The following is a 24,349-nucleotide window of genomic DNA, read 5'->3' as shown; positions in this document are numbered from 1 at the left end:
GTTTTGCGAGGCCTCGTCTGGACACGTAACATCACTAGGATACGGTGTGCACTTCCGTTTCCCTATAGGTGTGTATCTTGATGTGTGTGTGTAGGTGTGTCAACACATAGTGAACATGGAGAGTCATTACTGTTCTCATTGTTTCCTGGAAATCTGTCCTGTTTGGTTCTGTTGCCTTCTAAAGGCATTGTACTGTAGTATTTCATTCTTGGTTGAGGCAAATTAAACTAGGCAAGTTGAAACACATTAAAGGCCTATGCAAAGAGATAGCATATTCTTTAAGAAAAATTAATGGGTGCAAATGTATCAAAGTGGAATATAAGCTGTGTGCATATTACTCCAAGTTAAAAGAATTGGCCCGTGGTGTCTTTCGACATTTTGCTGGTCACAGAAATTACAGTAATCTTACTTCTTGCCATGAGCCAATCCATTTAACACAATTAACACACTAAAATGATGCAGTAATATTACACAAACCAATTTGTCTTACATTTTGCTTTGTAGCAGGCCAGTTTTTATGTTTTCATTAGTTTTTCAGGACCTCCTACCCCGATACAGACCCCCCATCCCCCCCATATGTTGATTCACAGCATACTCAAAGCTTACGGTACGTCAAAGTCAGAAAGTATGCTATTTACATGCTTGTTCACCATGGTGAATTTTGATGAATCCTACGTCAGTTTGGTCTGGAACTCCTTTGTTCCTATAGTAACGCCTTCCAGGCATTGATGTAGCGAAATGCTCACGTTTTGACAGGCACACACATAGTCCAGTGTATGACAAAAGAAAAACAACAACAACATAAAAACCCTTTGAAGCAGATCCGCTACAGTTCTGGTCTGGTCAGGTCTGGTCTGGTCTGGTCCTCTGCTGCTGGGGGGGTGTGGGGGGGTAAGACCGAAGGAGGTTGTTGCTCTGGATCGTGGGTCATTTGTAAGGTCCTCCTGTGCCCTCTCCCCTTCCCGACCCATGGTTCTAGAGACCATGGCATGAGGAGTGAAACGAACATATTATTCCACTGTTGCTGACGGCCTCAGCCAGGGTCTGCTTGTTGTTTTTAAAACGCGGATGTCCTTTCTTGGAAGTGCCAGGGGGGACTGATGCTCACAGGCCTGAGACCATGACCCGGTAGGACGGGGGCATGTGTCTGTGCCGTGGGCTAGAGCCGGGGCTGGCGTTGGGGCTGGTACAGCTGGCATCCACCCCCCCTATGGAGGGTAGGTAGGCATGGTGCAGGATTGGCAGCTGCAACGACAGCCTGCGCTGTATGCTGTGGACAGAGAGAAAGAGAGAGAGAGCCAGGTTGATGAATGGTATAGCATGTTAAGCATCATTAAACATCATTATATTCACCTGGCTAAATAAAGGTTTCAATTGAAGGAGTAAATGTCCCATGTGTGCTGTCAAAGTGTTAAACCCTCGACAGTCTTTCTAAATCTATGTGGTGCTACATTGCGAACACACTGTACATACAGGACTATTTACATCCAGCCAGCTTCTGTATGTGCTGTTTCACTCTCAATAATTCAAACAGCTTTTTGTACACCAGCACTTGTGATTACTGAAGCAAAGGGGGCTGGATGACTGTACACTGTAGTTAAAATACTCTAACAGGGTCACAACGCAGTCAGAGAGCCTCCCTGGTCCCCTCACCCCCCTCCTCCTCTACCCCCCCAACATGAAAAACACACCAGAGAGCCTCCCTGGTCCTCTCACCCCCCACCTCCCCCTTCACCCCCACAGTAACACACCAGAGAGCCTCCCTGGTCCTCTCACCCCCCACCTCCCCCTTCACCCCCACAGTAACACACCAGAGAGCCTCCCTGGTCCTCTCACCCCCCCACCTCCCCCTTCACCCCCACAGTAACACACCAGAGAGCCTCCCTGGTCCTCTCACCCCCACCTCCCCCTTTCACCCCCACAGTAACACACCAGAGAGCCTCCCTGGTCCCCTCACCCCTCACCCCCCACCTCCACAGTAACACACCAGAGAGCCTCCCTGGTCCTCTCACCCCCCACCTCCCCCTTCACCCCCACAGTAACACACCAGAGAGCCTCCCTGGTCCCCTCACCCCTCACCCCCCACCTCCACAGTAACACACCAGAGAGCCTCCCTGGTCCTCTCACACCCCACCTCCCCCTTCACCCCCACAGTAACACACCAGAGGCTGGGAGTCTACTGCTACCACCCCACCCCTCTCCAGCATCACTGTCCATACATACACTACATCCCACTCCTCTCCACTCCACTCCTCTCCACTAACCCATAATCCACTAACACTCCGTGCTTTGGAGATCTTCTGACAAAAATAAAATGTCATGCTTCTGCCTGGTGTGACAGCTCACACCGCACCTCTCTGCTAGAGCCATCGCTTTTCAAGCCGATTACGTAACCAAATGGCAGTTATGTAAAGATAGAAAAAAAACATGTCCTCCTCATTGACTAGCTGGACCCTCAAAGAAGTCTTTCAATTCTGAGAACTTTCTAAATATGACCAGTGAATTGTCTCAGGTTGTTGTACATGTTTTTTGATGAAAGAACACGTGTACTGTACTAGTCTAATGATAATGTACTGTATTGGGTCAGCAATACATTTTCCCCTAAGGACAGATCTAGGATCAGCTTCTCCTCCCCAAATCCTAACCGTAACCATTAGTAGGGAAAATGCCAAACTGACCCCAGGTCAGCGTCCAGGGGCAACTTCTCCATACACCTACTCCATTGCGTGTCAATACATTTTGCGATCCTCCTAACAGAGTATTAGTTGTACACTATTGATGGTATCAGAATACTTTTTGTCCTCTTGGAGAAGGTAGTGGAGATTGGAAAGGAAGGTCATACGGTACATGAGGATGTCTTGCCAAGAGAAGGTGATGAGGTGTTTTGATTGGCTCTATTTGCCAGGCTCTTATCTGAAACAGAGCTCTCTCTCTCTCTCAATTCAATTCAAAGGGCTTTATTGGCATGGGAAACATATGTTAACATTGCCAAAGCAAGTGAAATAGATAATAAACAAAAGTGAAATAAACAATATAAAATTAACAGTAAATATTAAACTCACAAAAGTTCCAAACGAATAGAGACATTTTATGGCTATATACAGTGTTGTAATGATGTGCAAATAGTTAAAGTATAAAAGGGAAAATAAATAAACATAAATATGGGTTGTATTTACAATGGTGTTTGTTCTTCACTGGTTGCCCTTTTCTTGTGGCAACAGGACACAAATCTTGCTGCTGTGATGGCACACTGTGTGTGGTATTTCACCCAAAAGATATGGTAGTTTATCAAAATTGGATTTGTTTTTTTTCAAATTCTTGAATGTGCAATCTGAAGGAAATGTGTGTCTCAAATATGGTTATGCATTTGGCAGGAGGTTAGGATGTGCAGCTCAGTTTCCACCTCATTTTGTGGGCAGTGTGCACATAGCCTGTCTTCTCTTGAGAGCCAGGTCTGCCTACAGCGGCCTTTCTCAATAGCAAGGCCATGCTCACTGAGTCTGTACATAGTCAAAGCTTTCCTTAATTGTGGGTCAGTCACAGTGGTCAGGTATTCTGCCAGTTTGCTCAGTTTTTTGGTAAATTCTTTCCAATGTGTCAAGTACATATATTTTTCTTTTTTCATTATTTGGTTGGGTCTTATTGTGTTGCTGTCTTGGGGCTCTGTGGGGTCTGTTTGTGAACAGAGCCCCAGGACCAGCTTGCTTAGGGGACTCTTCTCCAGGTTCATCTCACTGTAGGTGATGGCTTTATTCTGGAATCACTTTGTCTCTCTGTCTCTCTCTGTCTCTCTGTCTGTCTGTCTGTCTGTCTGTCTGTCTGTCTGTCTGTCTGTCTGTCTGTCTGCCTGCCTGCCTGCCTGCCTGCCTGTCTGTCTGTCTGTCTGTCTGTCTGTCTGTCTGTCTGTCTGTCTCTCTCTCTCTCTCTCTCTCTCTCTCTCTCTCTTACTCCCTCCCCCCCCTCTCTCTCTCTCTCTTACTCCCTCGCTCTCTCTCTCTCTCTCTCTCTCTCTCTCTCTCTCTCTCTTACTCCCTCCCCCCCTCTCTCTCTCTCTCTCTTACTCCCTCGCTCCCATCTCTCTCTCTCTCTCTCTCTCTCTCTTACTCCCTCCCCCCTCTCTCTCTCTCTCTCTCACTCCCTCGCTCCCATCTCTCTCTCTCTCTCTTACTCCCTCCCCCTCTCCCTCTCTCTTACTCCCTCGCTCCCTCGCTCCCTTCTCTCTCTCTCTCTCTCTCTCTCTCTCTCTCTCTCTCTCTCTCTCTCTCTCTCTCTCTCTCTCTCTCTCTTCTCTCTTACTCCCTCCCCCCTCTCTCTCTCTCTCTCTTACTCCCTCGCTCCCTCCCCCCTCTCTCTCTCTCTCTCTTACTCCCTCGCTCCCTTCTCTCTCTCTCTCTCTCTCTCTCTCTCTCTCTCTCTCTCTCTCTCTCTCTCTCTCTCTCTCTCTCTCTCTCTCCCTCTCTCTCTCTCTGATCAAACATTCATGTGGTGTGGGAATAGCTCAGTGTTCTTCTTCTGTCTCCCCAGTCTATTTTCAACCCCTGCTGCTTCCAACCGTAGCCGTAAATCACTGGTTACGTAAGCTCTGTGACTCTCTCATGGTTCCTCCTTCTCATGTCCTCGCTCTATCATGTTCTTTCGGTCTATCCGTTTTCTGCTCTCTCTCTTCTCCATCATGATTCTCCTCTCTCTCTCTCTCTCTCTCTCTCTCTCTCTCTCTCTCTCTCTCTCTCTCTCTCTCGCTCTCTCTCTCTCTCTCTCTCTCTCTCTCTCTCTCTCTCTCTCTCTCTCTCTCTCTCTCTCTCTCTCTCTCTCTCTCTCTCTCTCTCTCTCTCTCTCTCTCTCTCTCTCTCTCTCTCTCTCTCTCTCTCGTCCCAGTTAGATGAACGTAGGAGGAGGAGAGGAGAGCTTGGAGGACGGGGGAGAAGAGGAGGAGGCTCTCAATGATGCATTAAACTCTTTTTTTCCTCTCTGATGAAGTCGACATGCCCCGGCCTGCTCATGAATAATAAGTGAAGGTAGCTCTTTATTTGTCATCTGAATGTGTTATGAGTGTTCTGGACCGCCACGTTATAAGAGTTGGGACAATATGCAGTCAGCTGTGCTCTGCCGGTTATATGTGTGTGTGGGAGGGGGAGAGAGAGTGTGTGTGTGTGGGTGTGTCTGAAGAAAGATGATTAGGATGTTATATTGGTCCATCTTTCACAGAGCTGGTTGCCAGAGCAACCAGCATGCAGTGATGGCGGTGGTAGTAATACATCTGATGTCTAGTCTGCAGAAAAAGACAACAGTACGAAGAAAAAAGGGAGAACTCACTGTTCAGGTGAGTTGATATCCTCCAGGGGACCTCTGTTTATTCTGGAAGGATCCATGGAGCCCCACTGGGCCTGAGGCTTCTGCTCAAGATGATTCTTCAGTATTGATTTCTCCCCCTCTGCAGAGACACGGAGAGATGACACAGCAAACAGGATCAGTCACCATATGGGCTGTCACACTACGCCACAATATACCTCCTTATTCTCTATAGAACAGTGGACAAAACATTACGAACACCTGCTCTTTCCATGACATAGACTGACCAGGTGAATCCAGGTGAAAGCTATGATCCCTTATTGATGTCACTTGTTAAATCTGCTTCAATCAGTGTTAATGAAGGTGAGGAGACAGGTTAAATAATGATTTTCAAGCCTTGAGACAAATGAGACATGGATTGTGTATGTGTGCCATTCAGAGGGTGAATGGGCAAGACAAAATATTTAAGTGTCTTTGAACAGGGTATGGTAGTTGGTGCCAGGCGCACCGGTTTGTGTCAAACCCAGCAACGTTGATGTTTCCCGTGTGTATCAAGAATGGTCCACCACCCAAAGGACATCCAGCTAACTTTACACAACTGTGGGAAGAATTGAAGTCAATATGGCCAGCATCCCTGTGGAACGCTTTTGACACTTTGTGGAGTCCATGCCCCGACGAATTGAGGCTGTTCCGAGGGCAAAAAGGGTGAGGTGCAACTCAATATTGGTATATTTTGTACACTCAGTGTAGTGCACTACCTTAGACCAGGACCCGATAGGATTCCAATAGGGCTCTGGGCAAAAGTATTGCACTATATAGGGAATAGTGTGCCATTTGGGACGCACCTACTGTGTATGTCCCCTATGCTTGGTTCAGATCACAACACCTGAGAAGCTAAGGACACTGAAGAATGTCATGCCATCAGTCATACTAATACTAATAGATAGCATTTACAAAATGCATGTCAAGCACTCTCTCAAAACAAATGCTAAGTATGAAAATGATTGGCTGAAGATTCTAGGATCTTAATTTGTCTGTAACAGCGTCAAGTCACTGATACAGTATCTGTCGGTCATTACATCGCTGATACAGTATCTGTCGGTCATTACATCGCTGATACAGTATCTGTCGGTCATTACATCGCTGATACAGTATCTGTCGGTCATTACATCGTTGATACAGTATCTGTCGGTCATTACATCGCTGATACAGTATCCGTCGGTCATTACATCGCCTGATACAGTATCTGTCGGGCATTACATCACTGATACATTATCTGTCGGTCATTACATCACTGATACAGTATCTGTCGGTCATTACATCACTGATACAGTATCTGTCGGTCATTACATCGCTGATGCAGTATCTGTCGGTCATTACATCGCTGATACAGTATCTGTCGGTCATTACATCGCTGATACAGTATCTGTTGGCCATTACTTTAAAGGCACCAGCAAACAAAGACAACACTTCTGTTCTGTGAGTTCAACACATGCTAAATGGAGCTCTGCTGGTAGCACAATCAGAGAGGCTTCATTGAGGGAGAGACAGAGAGAGCAAGAGAAAGCGAGACAGACAGATAGAGAGAGAGAGAAAGCGAGACAGACAGATAGATAGAGAGAGAAAGTGAGACAGACAGATACAGTGACGGATAAAAAATATTTGATCCCCTGCTGATTTTGTACGTTTGCCCACTGACAAAGACATGATCAGTCTATAATTTTAACGGTAGGTTTATTTGAACAGAAAAACGCATGTCAAAAATGTTATAAATTGATTTGCATTTTAATGAGGGAAATAAGTATTTGACCCCTCTGCAAAACATGACTTAGTACTTGGTGGCAAAACCCTTGTTGGCAATCACAGAGGTCAGACGTTTCTTGTAGTTGGCCACCAGGTTTGCACACATCTCAGGAGGGATTTTGTTCCACTCCTCTTTGCAGATCTTCTCCAAGTCATTAAGGTTTTGAGGCTGACGTTTAGCAACTCGAACCTTCAGCTCCCTCCACAGATTTTCTATGGGATTAAGGTCTGGAGACTGGCTAGGCCACTCCAGGACCTTAATGTGCTTCTTCTTGAGCCACTCCTTTGTTGCCTTGGCCGTGTGTTTTGGGTCATTGTCATGCTGGAATACCCATCCACGACCCATTTTCAATGCCCTGGCTGAGGGAAGGAGGTTCTCACCCAAGATTTGACGGTACATGGCCCCGTCCATCGTCCCTTTGATGCAGTGAAGTTGTCCTGTCCCCTTAGCAGAAAAACACCCCCAAAGCATAATGTTTCCACTTCCATGTTTGACGGTGGGGATGGTGTTCTTGGGGTCATAGGCAGCATTCCTCCTCCTACAAACACTGCGAGTTGAGCTCGATTTTGATCTCATCTGACCACAACACTTTCACCCAGTTCTCCTCTGAATTATTCAGATATTCATTGGCAAACTTCAGACGGCCCTGTATATGTGCTTTCTTGAGCAGGGGGACCTTGCGGGCGCTGCAGGATTTCAGTCCTTCACGGCGTAGTGTGTTACCAATTGTTTTCTTGGTGACTATGGTCCCAGCTGCCTTGAGATCATTGACAAGATCCTCCCGTGTAGTTCTGGGCTGATTCCTCACCGTTCTCATGATCATTGCAACTCCACGAGGTGAGATCTTGCATGGAGCCCCAGGCCGAGGGAGATTGACAGTTCTTTTGTGTTTCTTCCATTTGTGAACAATCGCACCAACTGTTGTCACCTTCTCACCAAACTGCTTGGCGATGGTCTTGTAGCACATTCCAGCCTTGTGTAGGTCTACAATCTTGTCCCTGACATCCTTGGAGAGCTCTTTGGTCTTGGCCATGGTGGAGAGTTTGGAATCTGATTGATTGATTGCTTCTGTGGACAGGTGTCTTTTATACAGGTAACAAGCTGAGATTAGGAGCACTCCCTTTAAGAGTGTGCTCCTAATCTCAGCTCGTTACCTGTATAAAAGACACCTGGGAGCCAGAAATTTTTCTGATTGAGAGGGGGTCAAATACTTATTTGCCTCATTAAAATGCTAATCAATTTATAACATTTCTGACATGCATTTTTCTGGATTTATTTGTTGTTATTCTGTCTCTCACTGTTCAAATAAACCTTCCATTAAAATTATAGACTGATCATTTCTTTGTCAGTGGGCAAACATACAAAATCAGCAGGGGATCAAATACCTTTTCCCTCACTGTAGATAGAGAGAGAAAGTGAGACAGACAGACAGGCAGAGAGAGAGAGAAAGTGAGACAGATAGAGAGAGAGAGAAAGAAAGTGAGACAGACAGACAGATAGATAAAGTGAGACAGACAGAGAGAGATAAAGTGAGACAGACAGATAGAGAGAGAAAGCGAGAAAGCGAGACAGACAGATAGATAGAGAGAGAGAAAGCGAGACAGACAGATAGATAGAGAGAGAGAAAGCGAGACAGACAGATACAGTGGGGAAAAAAAGTATTTAGTCAGCCACCAATTGTGCAAGTTCTCCCACTTAAAAAGATGAGAGAGGCCTGTAATTTTCATCATAGGTACACGTCAACTATGACAGACAAAATGAGAAAAAAAATTCCAGATTTTTTAAAATGAATTTATTTGCAAATTATGGTGGAAAATAAGTATTTGGTCACCTACAAACAAGCAAGATTTCTGGCTCTCACAGACCTGTAACATCTTCTTTAAGAGGCTCCTCTGTCCTCCACTCGTTACCTGTATTAATGGCACCTGTTTTAACTTGTTATCAGTATAAAAGACACCTGTCCACAACCTCAAACAGTCACACTCCAAACTCCACTATGGCCAAGACCAAAGAGCTGTCAAAGGACACCAGAAACAAACAAAATTGTAGACCTGCACCAGGCTGAGAAGACTGAATCTGCAATAGGTAAGCAGCTTGGTTTGAAGAAATCAACTGTGGGAGCAATTATTAGGAAATGGAAGACATACAAGACCACTGATAATCTCCCTCGATCTGGGGCTCCACGCAAGATCTCACCCCGTGGGGTCAAAATGATCACAAGAACGGTGAGCAAAAATCCCAGAACCACACTGGGGGACCTAGTGAATGACCTGCAGAGAGCTGGGACCAAAGTAACAAAGCCTACCATCAGAAACACACTACGCCGCCAGGGACTCAAATCCTGCAGTGCCAGACGTGTCCCCCTGCTTAAGCCAGTACATGTCCAGGCCCGTCTGAAGTTTGCTAGAGTGCATTTGGATGATCCAGAAGAGGATTGGGAGAATGTCATATGGTCAGATGAAACCAAAATAGAACTTTTTGGTAAAAACTCAACTCGTTGTGTTTGGAGGACAAAGAATGCTGAGTTGCATCCAAAGAACACCATACCTACTGTGAAGCATGGGGGTGGAAACATCATGCTTTGGGGCTGTTTTTCTGCAAAGGGACCAGGACGACTGATCCGTGTAAAGGAAATAATTAATGGGGCCATGTATCGTGAGATTTTGAGTGAAAACCTCCTTCCATCAGCAAGGGCATTGAAGATGAAACGTGGCTGGGTCTTTCAGCATGACAATGATCCCAAACACACCGCCCGGGCAACGAAGGAGTGGCTTCGTAAGAAGCATTTCAAAGTCCTGGAGTGGCCTAGCCAGTCTCCAGATCTCAACCCCATAGAAAATCTTTGGAGGGAGTTGAAAGTCCGTGTTGCCCAGCGACAGCCCCAAAACATCACTGCTCTAGAGGAGATCTGCATGGAGGAATGGGCCAAAATACCAGCAACAGTGTGTGAAAACCTTGTGAAGATTTACAGAAAACGTTTGACCTGTGTCATTGCCAACAAAGGGTATATAACAAAGTATTGAGAAACGTTTGTTATTGACCAAATACTTATTTTCCACCATAATTTGCAAATAAATTCATTAAAAATCCTACAATGTGATTTTCTGGATTTATTTTTCTCATTTTGTCTGTCATAGTTGACGTGTACCTATGATGAAAATTACAGGCCTCTCTCATCTTTTTAAGTGGGAGAACTTGCACAATTGGTGGCTGACTAAATGCTTTTTTTCCCCCACTGTAGATAGAGAGAGAAAGTGAGACAGACAGATAGAGAGAGAAAGTGAGACAGACAGATAGAGAGAGAAAGCGAGACAGACAGAGAGAGAGAGAAAGCGAGACAGACAGATAGATGGAGAGTCAGAGGCGAGAGAGATGAGGGGAAGGGAGAGAGAGAGAGAGAGAGACACACAGAGAGAGAGAGAGTGAGAAAGAGACCAGGGGGGAAACAGACTGACAGGATTCTGGTGTTGGCCTCTCGTCACCGTGGGAGACAGACGGTGAGTGTGAACACGGTTGGTATCAAAGTAAACAGCCTCATCAGTGTTTCAAACGCCACCTGGAGAGCCTCGAAGTGATCCCCTTTTGTGTCGATTTATTCCTCTAGAGTTGACCCAGATTTTCCCCTCTTAGCATAAGATTGACCTGATTCGACGATCACACCGTGGCATTGTGTGTCCTAAATGTGCATCTGAAGAGGAGGATACAGGAGCGCATGTCTAAACATAGCGTAATGGATTCATATGGATTGGATTGCGGTGGTAAATGATTTATTCGGCATATGAGCAATTCAAAGTATAATCCTTTTTGGAAATGAATGAATATATAAACCACCTCTGAAAACAGTGTTGGTGGAGTGGTTTCAAAAGTGCAGTTTACTGTAAAAGGCCACTATCTCTTGTGCCCTGAGAGATAACCTCATACAGTATTATTCATGCCTTCTGAACTCTCTGTAACTACTCTCCAGATCCTTTACGGCATCCATTTTAGGTTCCTCAATTGTCCGATGAAACTCTCCAACTTGTCAACTAACAGAACTATGTATTTCAACTGGCCTGACAATGGATGGAATTCCTAATATGGATGCCGTGGTCCTTGTGTCAGTCAACCCCACCACTCTACCTTCAGCACGTCCAAACCATGTGCTAATGAATATTCATGCCCTACGGAGAGTGTTCCTTGTAGTTGTTTGTGATTGTAATCACTGTTGACACTGTGTCCTACTCTTATAACAGCCACTCATTCACAGCCCAAATGCGTTTAGTCCAGCCAGTCTCATGAATACTGATGGCTGGGGTAGAGATATGGATGTGGTGGTGTTCTCTACGGCGTGGCTGAATCCTCATGGTGAATATAATGACCCATTATATTTCTCTATATCTCTGTCTGTCAGTCTGCATGCTGAACAGAAGCTTATCATTGAGCAATCGACAAACTTAGGTTCAGGATACTGTAGTACTGAACTACTAGAGAGGCACTAAGGTGTAGTTGTCATGACGATAGTAGTATTGTATCATAATTAGCAGACGAGAAACTGGAGGAACAATTAAAAGCTTGCTGATCCCTGTCTCTGAGATGAGCACAGCTGTTTTACCTTGGACAGATGCGTACAACTCTTCAGAGAGAATCATGTGCAGACAGTGAGTGCGTCAGCAGCAGTCCATGCTGGCAGAGGTGTGTATCTGTTTAAATGAGTGAGAAATATGTGGGAGGTGATGCTGTAGAAGTGTGAACAAAAGCAGCAGTGGTCAGTCACCTTTGCCGTCTGTGAAGTTGCGTATGCTGAGGATGTTGTTGACGTCTCCGTAGTGGTTCTGCTTGATGTACGGGGTCTTCTCTGGGGTGTCCTGCAGCTGCATGGTCACCTCCTCCAGTTCCTTATCCAACTGCACAGAGATAAATGAAGATTAAGGGGTTAAAAAAGTGTTTAAGGGGCTAAAATAGTGTTACACTATGGGAGTAATGATTAATAAATGGTGAACATATGGTTTGTAAATGCCTTAAATGCCTTATAAATGGTTTATTATGGACCCTTAAAACAAAGTGTTACCCATTGTTAACATAGAGTTGAATAGTGATGGGAAAAAACTGCATGACAGATAAGGGTTGCCTACTGAAATGTATTGATTTTGATCATAAGGAAACCTTTTCTATTCAACTCCATTGTACTTCAAGAGTGGCTTTAGGAACAACTACAATGGCAACGGCTACTCTTACACCGCTAGAAGAGAGTAGATACAGTGAAATGCATGACAGAGAGATTTCTAGAAAAGCCCACGTGATTGGCACGAGATTTCTCCTTATGTCATTCAACGTCAAAGACATAAAACATCATATGTTCTGTAAATGAAAGTGGAGAGGACGATACACTTTATAGAGTGACAGGATGGTGTTACTGGCAGACAGGACCTATTAGAAACACTTTATAGAGTGACAGGATGGTGTTACTGGCAGACAGGACCTATTAGAAACACTTTGAATGACAGGATGGTGTTACTGGCAGACAGGACCTATTAGAAACACTTTATAGAGTGACATGATGGTGTTACCGGCAGACAGGACCTATTAGAAACACTTTGAGTGACAGGATGGTGTTACTGGCAGACAGGACCTATTAGAAACACTTTGAGTGACAGGATGGTGTTACTGGCAGACAGGACCTATTAGAAACACTTTATAGAGTGACAGGTTGGTGTTACCGGCAGACAGGACCTATTAGAAACACTTTGAGTGACAGGATGGTGTTACTGGCAGACAGGACCTATTAGAAACACTTTGAGTGACAGGATGGTGTTACTGGCAGACAGGACCTATTAGAAACACTTTGAGTGACAGGATGGTGTTACTGGCAGACAGGACCTATTAGAAACACTTTATAGAGTGACAGGTTGGTGTTACCGGCAGACAGGACCTATTAGAAACACTTTGAGTGACAGGATGGTGTTACTGGCAGACAGGACCTATTAGAAACACTTTGAGTGACAGGATGGTGTTACTGGCAGACAGGACCTATTAGAACACTTTATAGAGTGACAGGATGGTGTTACTGGCAGATATGACCTATTAGAAACACATTGAGTGACAGGATGGTGTTACTGGCAGACAGGACCTATTAGAAACACTTTATAAAGTGACAGGATGGTGTTACTGGCAGACAGGACCTATTAGAAACACTTTGAGTGACAGGATGGTGTTACTGGCAGACAGGACCTATTAGAAACACTTTATTGAGTGACAGGATGGTGTTACTGGCAGACAGGACCTATTAGAATCACTTTGAGTGACAGGATGTGCTACTGGCAGACAGGACCTATTAGAAACACTTTGAGTGACAGGATGTGTTACTGGCAGACAGGACCTATTAGAAACACTTTGAGTGACAGGATGGTGTTACTGGCAGACAGGACCTATTAGAAACACTTTATAGAGTGACAGGATGGTGTTACTGGCAGACAGGACCTATTAGAAACACTTTATAAAGTGACAGGATGGTGCTACTAGCAGACAGGACCTATTAGAAACACTTTATAGAGTGACAGGATGGTGTTACTGACAGACAGGACCTATTAGAAACACTTTGAGTGACAGGATGTGCTACTGGCAGACAGGACCTATTAGAAACACTTTATAGAGTGACAGGATTGTCACGGTTTCGGCCGAGGCTGCCCCTCCTCCTTGTTCGGGCAGGCTTCGGCGGTCGTCGTCCCCGGAGTACTAGCTGCCACCGTTCGATGTTTCATGTTTGTTTGGTTTTGTCTGTTTGTAACACCTGTCCCTTGTTAGTGTTTGATTGTGTTCCCTATTTAAGTTTTGTATGTTGGGTCAGGTGTTATGTGTGATTGTTTTTGTCAGCTGTTTTCATGTTGATGGGGTTTTTCTCTCATACTGTGTTTATTGAGAGTCCGCACTGCGTGCGCCTTTTCTTGTTTTACGCACTGTTGTGTGTGTGCGTTTAGTCGCTCTTGCCTCCCGGTTGGGTTGGCTATTTCTCCTGTTTGGAGTTCATTTTGACTACTAAAGACTGTTGACGAACACCTTTGTGCCTGCGCTTGATTCCCTGCACCACATCCACACTCAGCATTCTGACAGAATCACACATCACCCATGGAATCAGCAGGAGCAACCGCGCCAACAGAGAGCATGGAGGACCGTCTTCGTGGGCAGGAGGACCGGATCAACCAGATCGGTCATGCCCTGGAGCGGGTGATGAACACTCTCCACCGATGGGAGAACAGCGGGGTACCCACGGCCCCACCTACCGGACCATCCCCATCTGTCAGTCCTCCTGTCCAACTTCCGGAAACCAGTGGGATTCGGCTCTCGCTCCCGAGGGCGTTCGACGGCTCCGCTGCCAGGTGTCAAGGGTTCCTGCTGCAAGTGGAGCTCTACCTCGCCACCGTACACCCGGCGCCCTCGGGACACGAGAGCGTCTCCGCCCTCATCTCCTGTCTCACCGGCAAGGCGTTGGAGTGGGCCAACGCCGAATGGAGGAGAATGGACGCCGCTACCACTACCTATGCAGAGTTCTCCCGCCGCTTCCGTGCCGTATTTGACCATCCACCAGAAGGGAAGGCGGCGGGGGAGCGTCTGTTCTACCTCCGACAGGGGATGAGGAGCGCCCAGGACTTTGCTCTGGAATTCCGGACTCTAGCGGCAGATGCAGGGTGGAATGAGCGGGCCCTCATAGACCACTTCCGTTGCAGCCTCCGGGAGGACGTCCAGAGAGAGTTGGCGTGCAGGGACACCTCGTTGTCGTTTGACCAACTTGTCGACATGGCCATTCGGCTGGACACCCTGCTCGCCACCCGTGGACGTCCCGGGTGGGGTTCGTCCCATTTCACCCTCCAGCACCTCCGAGCCGAGCCCTATGGAGCTCGGGGGTGCTGGCGCTAGAGAACGGAGGAATAGGAACCCGAGGGGGCCGTTCCCTGCACTAACTGTGGCCGTGGAGGGCACACCGCGGCTAGGTGTTGGGGAGGGTCCCCCGGTGGAGGAGAAGGCAGGCCACGCATTGGGGGGTCCCCCCAGGTGAGTAGGCACCCTACTTACCCAGAGCTTTCTGTCGTTCACCTAACCTTGCCTGTTTGTTTTCCACAGGTTGCACCTCGTTCCCAGCATAAGGCGCTAGTAGATTCAGGCGCAGCTGGGAATTTTGTAGATCGCCAGTTCTGTGTAGAGTTAGGGATTCCTCTCCTTCCCGTTGATAAGCCTTTCCCTGTTCATGACCTAGATAGCCGTCCGTTAGGATCTGGGTTGATTAGGGAGGTCACGGCACCCCCTTAAGATGATGGCGCAGGAGGGTCATGAGGAAACGATTCAGCTCTATCTGATTGACTCTCCCTGCGTATCCGGTGGTGCTGGGGCTTCCTGGTTGATGACCCATGACCCTACTATTTCGTGGCGAGAGAAAGCTCTTAAAGGGTGGTCTGCCCAGTGTGAGGGGCGGTGTCTGGGTGTTTCCATAGGGGCGACCTCGGTGGAAAGTCCGAATCTAATGCCAGCACTGCATATTCCCCCGAGTATGAGGATTTGAAACTGGTGTTTAGTAAAACTAGGCGGCGCAGCTGCCACCTCATAGACTGGGGGATTGTGCGATAGATCTCCAGTCAGGAGCAGCTCTCCCGGCGGAGCCATGTGTATCCCTTGTCTCAAGAGGAGAGGAAGGCAATGGAAACTTACATCGCTGAGTCTCTGAGACAGGGATACATACGGCCCTCCACTTCACCCGCTTCCTCAAGTTTCTTTTTTGTGAAGAAAAAGGATGGAGGTCTGTGCCCATGTATTGATTACCGCGGTCTCAATCAGATTACGGTGAAGTACAGCTATCCACTTCCTCTGACTGCGACTATGACGGAGTCATTACACGGTGCTCAGTTCTTCACAAAATTGGATCTCAGGAGCGCATATAACTTAGTGCACATTAGAGAGGGCGATGAATGGAAGACAGCGTTTAGCACGACCTCCGGACATTACGAGTATCTCGTCATGCCATATGGGTTAATGAATGCTCCCTCAGTCTTCCAATCCTTCGTCGATGAGATTTTCCGGGACATGCAGGGACAGGGAGTAGTCGTGTACATAGACGATATTCTGGTGTACAGTCCTACCCGAGCAGAGCATGTAGCCCTGGTGCGCCGAGTATTGAGGAGGCTGTTGGAGCATGACCTATATGTCAAGGCAGAGAAATGTCTGTTCTTTCAGAAGTCGGTCTCCTTTCTGGGTTATCAGTTGTCTGCGTCAGGGGTGAAGATGGAGGTGGACCGGGTGTCAGCTGTGCGTAATTGGCAGACCCCAACCACTGTGAAGGAGGTGCAACAGTTCTTGGGTTTTGCGAATTATTACCGGAGGTTTATCCGGGGGTTTTGGACAGGTGGCAGCTCCCATAACGTCTCTGTTGAAGGGGGGTCCGGTGCGCTTGCGGTGGTCAGCTGAGGCGGACAGGGCTTTTGGGAAACTGAAGGACCTGTTTACCTCGGCGCCGGTGTTGGCACATCCGGATCCCTCTTTACCTTTCCAGGTAGAGGTAGACGCGTCAGAGGCCGGTATAGGGGCCGTTCTCTCCCAACGGTCTGGCACACCACCTAAACTCCGTCCCTGTGCCTTTTATTCTAAAAAGCTCAGTCCGGCGGAGCGGAATTATGACCTAGGAGACAGGGAGCTGTTAGCCGTGGTACAGGCCCTAAAGGTGTGGCGGCATTGGCTTGAGGGAGCTCCCTCAACACCCTTTCCTCATTCTAACTGACCACCGTAACCTGGAATACATCCGGGCAGCTAGGAGACTGAATCCTCGCCAGGCCCGCTGGACTATGTTTCTAGCCCGGTTTGTGTTTAAAATTACTTACATCCCTGGGTCCCAGAACGGGAAGGCAGATGCCCTGTCTCGGCGGTATGACTCGGAGGAGAGGTCCGTTGAGCCCACTCCCATACTACCAGAGTCTTGTCTGGTTGCACCAGTGGTATGGGAGGTTGATGCCGAGATCGAGCGGGCGTTACGCACCGACCCAAGTCCTCCACAGTGTCCAGTGGGTCGGACGTACGTTCCGCTCAAGGTACGCGATCGCCTCATTTATTGGGCTCATACGTCCCCCTCCTCTGGACATCCAGGTATCGGCCGGACAGTTCACTGCCTTAGCACTAAGTACTGGTGGCCAACGTTAGCCAGGGATGTGAGGATTTATGTCTCCTCCTGTTCGGTGTGTGCCCAGTGTAAGGCGCCCAGACATTTGCCCAGGGGTAAGCTACAACCCCTGCCCGTTCCACAACGACCCTGGTCCCACCTCTCGGTGGATTTTGTTACCGACCTTCCCCCCTCACAGGGGAATACTACCATCCTGGTCGTTGTGGATCGGTTCTCGAAGGCCTGTCGTCTCCTTCCCATGCCGGGTCTACCCACTGCCCTACAGACCGCTGAGGCTCTGTTTACCCATGTCTTCCGGCATTACGGGGTACCCGAGGATATAGTGTCTGATCGAGGCCCCCAGTTCACCTCCAGAGTGTGGAGAGCGTTTATGGAACGGTTGGGGGTTTTCGGTAAGCCTTACCTCGGGTTACCATCCGGAGAGTAATGGGCAGGTTGAACGTGTTAACCAGGATGTGGGTAGGTTTCTGAGGTCTTATTGCCAGGGCCGGCCGGAGGAGTGGGCGAGATACGTTCCTTGGGCCGAGATGGCACAGAACTCTCTCCGCCACTCCTCCACCCAACTAACCCCCTTTCCAGTGTGTGTTAGGGTACCAGCCGGTTCTGGCACCTTGGCACGAGAGCCAGATCGAGGCTCCTGCGGTGGATGAGTGGGTGCGGCGCTCGGAGGAGACATGGAACGCTGCCCACGTACATCTGCAGCGGGCCATCCGTCAGGCAGAAAACGAGCGCCGATCTCCACCGCAGTGAGGGGCCTGTGTACGCACCTGGAGATCGAGTCTGGCTCTCGACCAGAAACCTGCCCCTCCGCCTGCCCTGCCGGAAGCTGGGTCGGCGGTTTGTGGGGCCATTCAAAGTCCTGAGGAGGTTGAACGAGGTGTGTTACAGGTTAGAACTGCCTATTGATTATAGGAATATTAACCCCTCGTTCCATGTGTCTCTCCTCAGGCCGGTGGTAGCTGGTCCACTCCAGGAGTATGAGATAGAGGAGACTCCTCCGCCCCCGTTGGACATCGAGGGGCTCCGGCGTACACTGTGAGGTCCATCCTTGATTCGAGACGCCGGATGGGGGGTCTTCAATATCTCGTGGAGTGGGAGGGGTACGGCCCGGAGGAGCGGTGCTGGGTGCCGAGGAGGGACATATTAGACCAGTCCCTGCTGACCGAGTTCCATCGGGGTCATCCTACGCGCCCTGCTCCGCGTCGTCCTGGTCGTCCCCGAGGCCGGGGTCGGCGCACGGCTGGAGCCGCGCGTCAAGGGGGGGGTACTGTCACGGTTTCGGCCGAGGCTGCCCCTCCTCCTTGTTCGGGCAGGCTTCGGCAATCGTCGTCCCCGGAGTACTAGCTGCCACCGTTCGATGTTTCATGTTTGTTTGGTTTTGTCTGTTTGTAACACCTGTCCCTTGTTAGTGTTTGATTGTGTTCCCTATTTAAGTTTCGTATGTTGGGTCAGGTGTTATGTGTGATTGTTTTTGTCAGCTGTTTTCATGTTGATGGGGTTTTTCTCTCATACTGTGTTTATTGAGAGTCCGCACTGCGTGCGCCTTTTCTTGTTTTACGCACTGTTGTGTGTGTGCGTTTAGTCGCTCTTGCCTCCCGGTTGGGTTGGCTATTTCTCCTGTTTGGAGTTCATTTTGACTACTAAAGACTGTTGACGAACACCTTTGTGCCTGCGCTTGATTCCCTGCACCACATCCACACTCAGCGTTCTGACAAGGATGGTGTTACTGGCAGACAGGACCTATTAGAAACACTTTATAGAGTGACATGATGGTGTTACTGGCAGACAGGACCTATTAGAAACACTTTATAAAGTGACAGGATGGTGTTACTGGCAGACAGGACCTATTAGAAACACTTTATAGAGTGACAGGATTTTGTTACTGGCAGATAGGACCTATTAGAAACACTTTATAGAGTGACAGGATTTTGTTACTGGCAGACAGGACCTATTAGAAACACTTTATAGAGTGACAGGATGGTGTTACTGGCAGACAGGACCTATTAGAAACACTTTATAGAGTGACAGGATTTTGTTACTGGCAGATAGGACCTATTAGAAACACTTTATAGAGTGACAGGATGGTGTTACTGGCAGATAGGACCTATTAGAAACACTTTATAGAGTGACAGGATTTTGTTACTGGCAGATAGGACCTATTAGAGACACTTTATAGAGTGACAGGATGGTGTTACTGACAGACAGGACCTATTAGAAACACTTTATAGAGTGACAGGATGGTGTTACTGGCAGACAGGACCTATAAGAAACACTTTATAGAGTGACAGGATTTTGTTACTGGCAGATAGGACCTATTAGAAACACTTTATAGAGTGACATGATGGTGTTACTGGCAGACAGGACCTATTAGAGACAATGCAGGCTCTGAGGACACTGTCATCGCTGTTATGTCACGCAAATGTAAGACTCTCATATGAAGAATACCATCCTTTAGATTAATACAAAAAACAGGGTGTCTCTCTGGTCACATGACCTTCATCAATAGGGCCACAAGTCTTTCCTGACTGTGAAGTTGAGGAAAAACACTGTGGACTAAATGTAGGTAACAGGACTGGTGTGGTCGGGAGAGACTCCTTGGCCTCTTCATAAGACGTGATGACATGACATAAGGCAGCATTATGATGACGTCACCTCTGTTATCTTCATGCGGAGGCGGTGGTTGTCGGTCTGCAGGCCGTCCAGTCTGGACGTGTTGGCCTGGTTCACACTGGTCACTGACGTGGACGTCTTGGAGTCCTCTTTCTTCTGATTCGTATTGAACTTTAATCTCCGGTTCTGAGTAGCTGCGTCCGGATTGGTCCTCATCGTGATGAACTGCAAGTTGTCATAATAAAGGGGAGTGGCTTAGAATGACAGGTTAAGGTGTCACATCACATTCCTCCTCTGATTCACTCATATTTCAATGTTTAAAAACAAGGGAAAGTATTTCATACAATCAGCAACATTATAATTTCTGAGATCCTTTTAGAGTGCCTGAATCCAGTTTGTTGAGCAGTTTCATGCCCCTTGGTTGGACAGGAAATGACAGTATACTATTTCCTGTGGTCCTTACCTTTGGCACAAACACCAGACAGAGAGTGATGGTACTGCAGAAGATGATGACCAGAGCCACGATGCAGAACTGCACATTGGGCTGGTCTCGCGTGAGGAAGGACACGGCTGCCCCGATGATACACATGATGCCCACATTGTACACACTCATCCCGATGTACTTGCTGTCATTCAGGGCCGGGATGCTCACATTCCTCGTTTCCCAAGCCAGGAAGCACCCAAACAACTGGAGGAGAGGAGAGGAGAGGAGAGGAGAGGAGAGGAGAGGAGAGGAGGAGAGAAGGAGAGAAGAGGAGAGGAGAAGGAGAGGATAGAAGAGGGGGAGAGAAGGAGAGGGGGAGAGAAGGGGAGAGAAGGGGAGAGGAGAGAGGTTAGGAGAGGGGGCGAGAGGAGAGGAGAGGGGGAGAGAAGGAGGAGAGGAGAGGGGGAGAGAAGGAGAGGAGAAGGGGAGAGGAGAGGAGAGGAGAGGGGGAGAGGAGAGGATAGAAGAGGGGGAGAGGAGGGGAGAGGAGAGGAGAGGAGAGAAGAGAGAAGGAGAGGATAGAAGAAGGGGAGAGGAGAGAAGAGAAGGAGAGAAGGAGAGGAGAGGTGGAAAGGGGAGAGATAAAAGAGGAGAGAGAGAGGAGAGGGGAGGAGGAGGGGAGGGGAGAGAGAGAGAATGGAAGATTAACAGGGATGTGTTGTATAGGCCTATTTATGTACAGTACATACTGTTGCTGTTATCTAGTAGTCGATATTCAGTCGTGATATAGAGACAGCTCATTATGTACATTTTCACTAATATATGAATTATACCATCTAATGTGACCTATATAGCAGACAGCAGCATTGACATAAACTTGAAAAGCCTTATCAGTGTGTCTCAACATTCTAATGCTGTAGCAGCATCACAGGAGCAGTCGTCACAGATGATCACACCTTGGGATAGGTGTGTGTTTGTGTGTGTGTGTGCGTGCCATAGGAGAGATGGTGACTCAATCCTCAGATGCTGTTCCTACTGTTGTCATGTCCCAGTTTTGTCTCAGACACAAGAACTCTGAAGTCTGTCGTGCCATGTCTCCATCTGTTTCCTCTCTCTCTCTCTCTCTCTCTCTCTCTCTCTCTCTCTCTCTCTCTCTCTCTCTCTCTCTCTCTCTCTCTCTCTCTCTCTCTCTCTCTCTCTCTCTCTCTCTCTCTCTCTCTCTCTCTCTCTCTCTCTCTCTCTCTCTCTCTCTCTCTCTCTCTCTCTCTCTCTCTCTCTCTCTCTCTCTATTCAATTCAATTTAAGGGCTTTATTGGCATGGGAAACGTGTGTTAACATTGCCAAAGCAAGTGAAGTAGATAGTAAACAAAAGTGAAATAAACAATAAATATTAACAGTAAACATTACACTCAGAAGTTTCAAAAGAATAAAGACATTTCAAATGTCATATTATGTATATATACAGTGTTGTAACAATGTGCAAATAGTTAAAGTACAAATGGGAAAATAAATAAACATAAATATGGGTTGTATTTACAATGGTGTTTGTTCTTCACTGGTTGCCCTTTTCTTGTGGCAACAGGTCACAAATCTTGCAGCTGTGATGGCACACTGTGGTTTTTCACCCAGTAGATAAGGGAGTTTATCAAAATTGGGTTTGTTTTCGAATTCTTTGTGGATCTCTGTAATCTGAGGGAAATATGTGTCTCTAATATGGTCATACATTTGGCAGGAGGTTAGGAAGTGCAGCTCAGTTTCCACCTCATTTTGTGGGCAGTGTGCACATAGCCTGTCTTCTCTTGAGAGCCAGGTCTGCCTACGGCGGCCTTTCTCAATAGCAAGGCTATGCTCACTGAGTCTGTACATAGTCAAAGATTTCCTTAAGTTTGGGTCAGTCACAGTTGTCAGGTATTCTGCCACTGTGTACTCTCTGTTTAGGGCCAAAAGGCATTCTAGTTTGCTCTGTTTTTTTGTTTGTTCTTTCCAATGTGTCAAGTAATTCTCTTTTTCTTTTCTCATGATTTGGTTGGGTCTAGTTGTGTTGTTGTTGTTGTTGTCCTGGGACTGTGTGGGGTCTGTTTGTGTTTGTGAACAGAGCCCCAGGACAAGCTTACTTAGGGGACTCTTCTCCAAGTTCATCTCTCTGTAGGTGATGGCTTTGTTATGGAAGGTTTGGGAATCGCTTCCTTTTAAGTGGTTATAGAATTTAATGGCTCTTTTCTGGATTTTGATAATTAGCGGGTATTGGCCTAATTCTGCTCTGCATGCATTATTTGGTGTTTTACGTTGTACACTGAGGATGTTTTTGCAGAATTCTGCATGCAGAGTCTCAATTTGGTGTTTGTCCCATTTTGTGAATTCTTGGTTGGTGAGCGGACCCCAGACCTCAGAACCATAAAGGGCAATGGGTTCTATAACTGATTCAAGTATTTTTAGCCAGATCCTAATTGGTATGTCAAATTTTATGTTCCTTTTGATGGCATAGAAGGCCCTTCTTGCCTTGTCTCTCAGATTGTTCACAGCTTTGTGGAAGTTACCTGTGGCGCTGATGTTTAGGCCGAGGTATGTATAGTTTTTTGTGTGCTCTAGGGCAACGGTGTCTAGATGGAATTTGTATTTGTGGTCCTGGCAACTGGACCTTTTTGGAACACCATTATTTTTGTCTTACTGAGATTTACTGTCAGGGCCCAGGTCTGACAGAATCTGTGCAGAAGATCTAGGTGCTGCTGTAGGCCCTCCTTGGTTGGTGACAGAAGCACCAGATCGTCAGCAAACAGAAGACATTTGACTTCAGATTCTAGTAGGGTGAGGCCGGGTGCTGCAGACTGTTCTAGTGCCCTCGCCAATTCGTTGATATATGTTGAAGAGGGTGGGGCTTAAACTGCATCCCTGTCTCACCCCACGGCCCTGTGGAAAGAAATGTGTGTGTTTTTGCCAATTTTAACCGCACACTTGTTGTTTGTGTACATGGATTTTATAATGTTGTATGTTTTTCCCCCAACCCCACTTTCCATCAATTTGTATAGCAGACCCTCATGCCAAATTGAGTCAAAAGCTTTTTTGAAATCAACAAAGCATGAGAAGACTTTGCCTTTGTTTTGGTTTGTTTGTTTGTCAATTAGGGTGTGCAGGGTGAATACGTGGTCTGTCGTATGGTAATTTGGTAAAAAGCCAATTTGACATTTGCTCAGTACATTGTTTTCACTGAGGAAATGAACTAGTCTGCTGTTAATGATAATGCAGAGGATTTTCCCAAGGTTGCTGTTGACGCATATCCCACGGTAGTTATTGGGGTCAAATTTGTCTCCACTTTTGTGGATTGGGGTGATCAGATATTGGGGAAGATGCCAGAGCTAAGGATGATGTTAAAGAGTTTAAGTATAGCTAATTGAAATGTGTGGTCTGTATATTTTATCATTTCATTGAGGATAAAGACTCCAGACTCACATAAAGAATCTCCAATCCAAAGTTAAATCTAGAATCGGCTTCCTATTTCGCAACAAAGCCTCCTTCACTCATGCTGCCAAACATGCCCTCGTAAAACTGACTATCCTACCGATCCTTGACTTCGGCGATGTCATTTATAAAATAGCCTCCAACACTCTACTCAGCAAATTGGATGTAGTCTATCACAGTGCCATCCGTTTTGTCTCCAAAGCCCCATACACTACCCACCACTGTGACCTGTACGCTCTTGTTGGCTGGTCCTCACTACATGTTCGTCGTCAAACCCACTGGCTCCAGGCCATCTATAAATCACTGCTAGGCAAATCCCCGCCTTATCTTAGCTCATTGGTCACCATAGCAGCACCCACCCGTAGTCTGCGCTCCAGCAGGTATATCTCACTGGTCATTCCCAAAGCCAACACCTCCTTTGGCCGCCATTCCTTCCAGTTCTCTGCTGCCAATGACTGGAACGAATTGCAAAAATCTCTGAAGCTGGAGACTCTTATCTCCCTCAATAACTTTAAGCATCAGTTGTCAGAGCACCTTACCGATCACTGCACCTGTACACAGCCCATCTGAAATTAGCCCACCCAACTACCTCATCCCTATATTGTTATTTAATTTGCTCTTTTGCACCCCA

General features: G+C 47.2%; 1 protein-coding gene across 1 annotated transcript in view; it reads right to left on the bottom strand.

Moving 5' to 3' along the window:
* Positions 1–881: 881 nt before the first annotated feature.
* Positions 882–24,349, bottom strand: part of LOC121586754 (gamma-aminobutyric acid type B receptor subunit 2) — a 382,125-nt gene continuing 358,657 nt past the window's right edge. The window contains exons 15-19 of the mRNA XM_041903715.2: positions 20,302–20,526; positions 19,881–20,063; positions 11,847–11,976; positions 5,314–5,431; positions 882–1,270 (exon numbers count right to left, since the gene is read on the bottom strand). Coding sequence (XP_041759649.1) covers positions 1,105–1,270; positions 5,314–5,431; positions 11,847–11,976; positions 19,881–20,063; positions 20,302–20,526 — 822 coding nt within the window. The 3' untranslated portion in view covers positions 882–1,104. The remainder of the gene's footprint in view (positions 1,271–5,313; positions 5,432–11,846; positions 11,977–19,880; positions 20,064–20,301; positions 20,527–24,349) is intronic.

This window comes from Coregonus clupeaformis, chromosome 17, assembly GCF_020615455.1.
Source record: "Coregonus clupeaformis isolate EN_2021a chromosome 17, ASM2061545v1, whole genome shotgun sequence".
NCBI lineage: Eukaryota > Metazoa > Chordata > Actinopteri > Salmoniformes > Salmonidae > Coregonus > Coregonus clupeaformis.
Note: the sequence above shows the minus strand (reverse complement) of the source record. Positions and strands in the feature narration are given on the sequence as shown.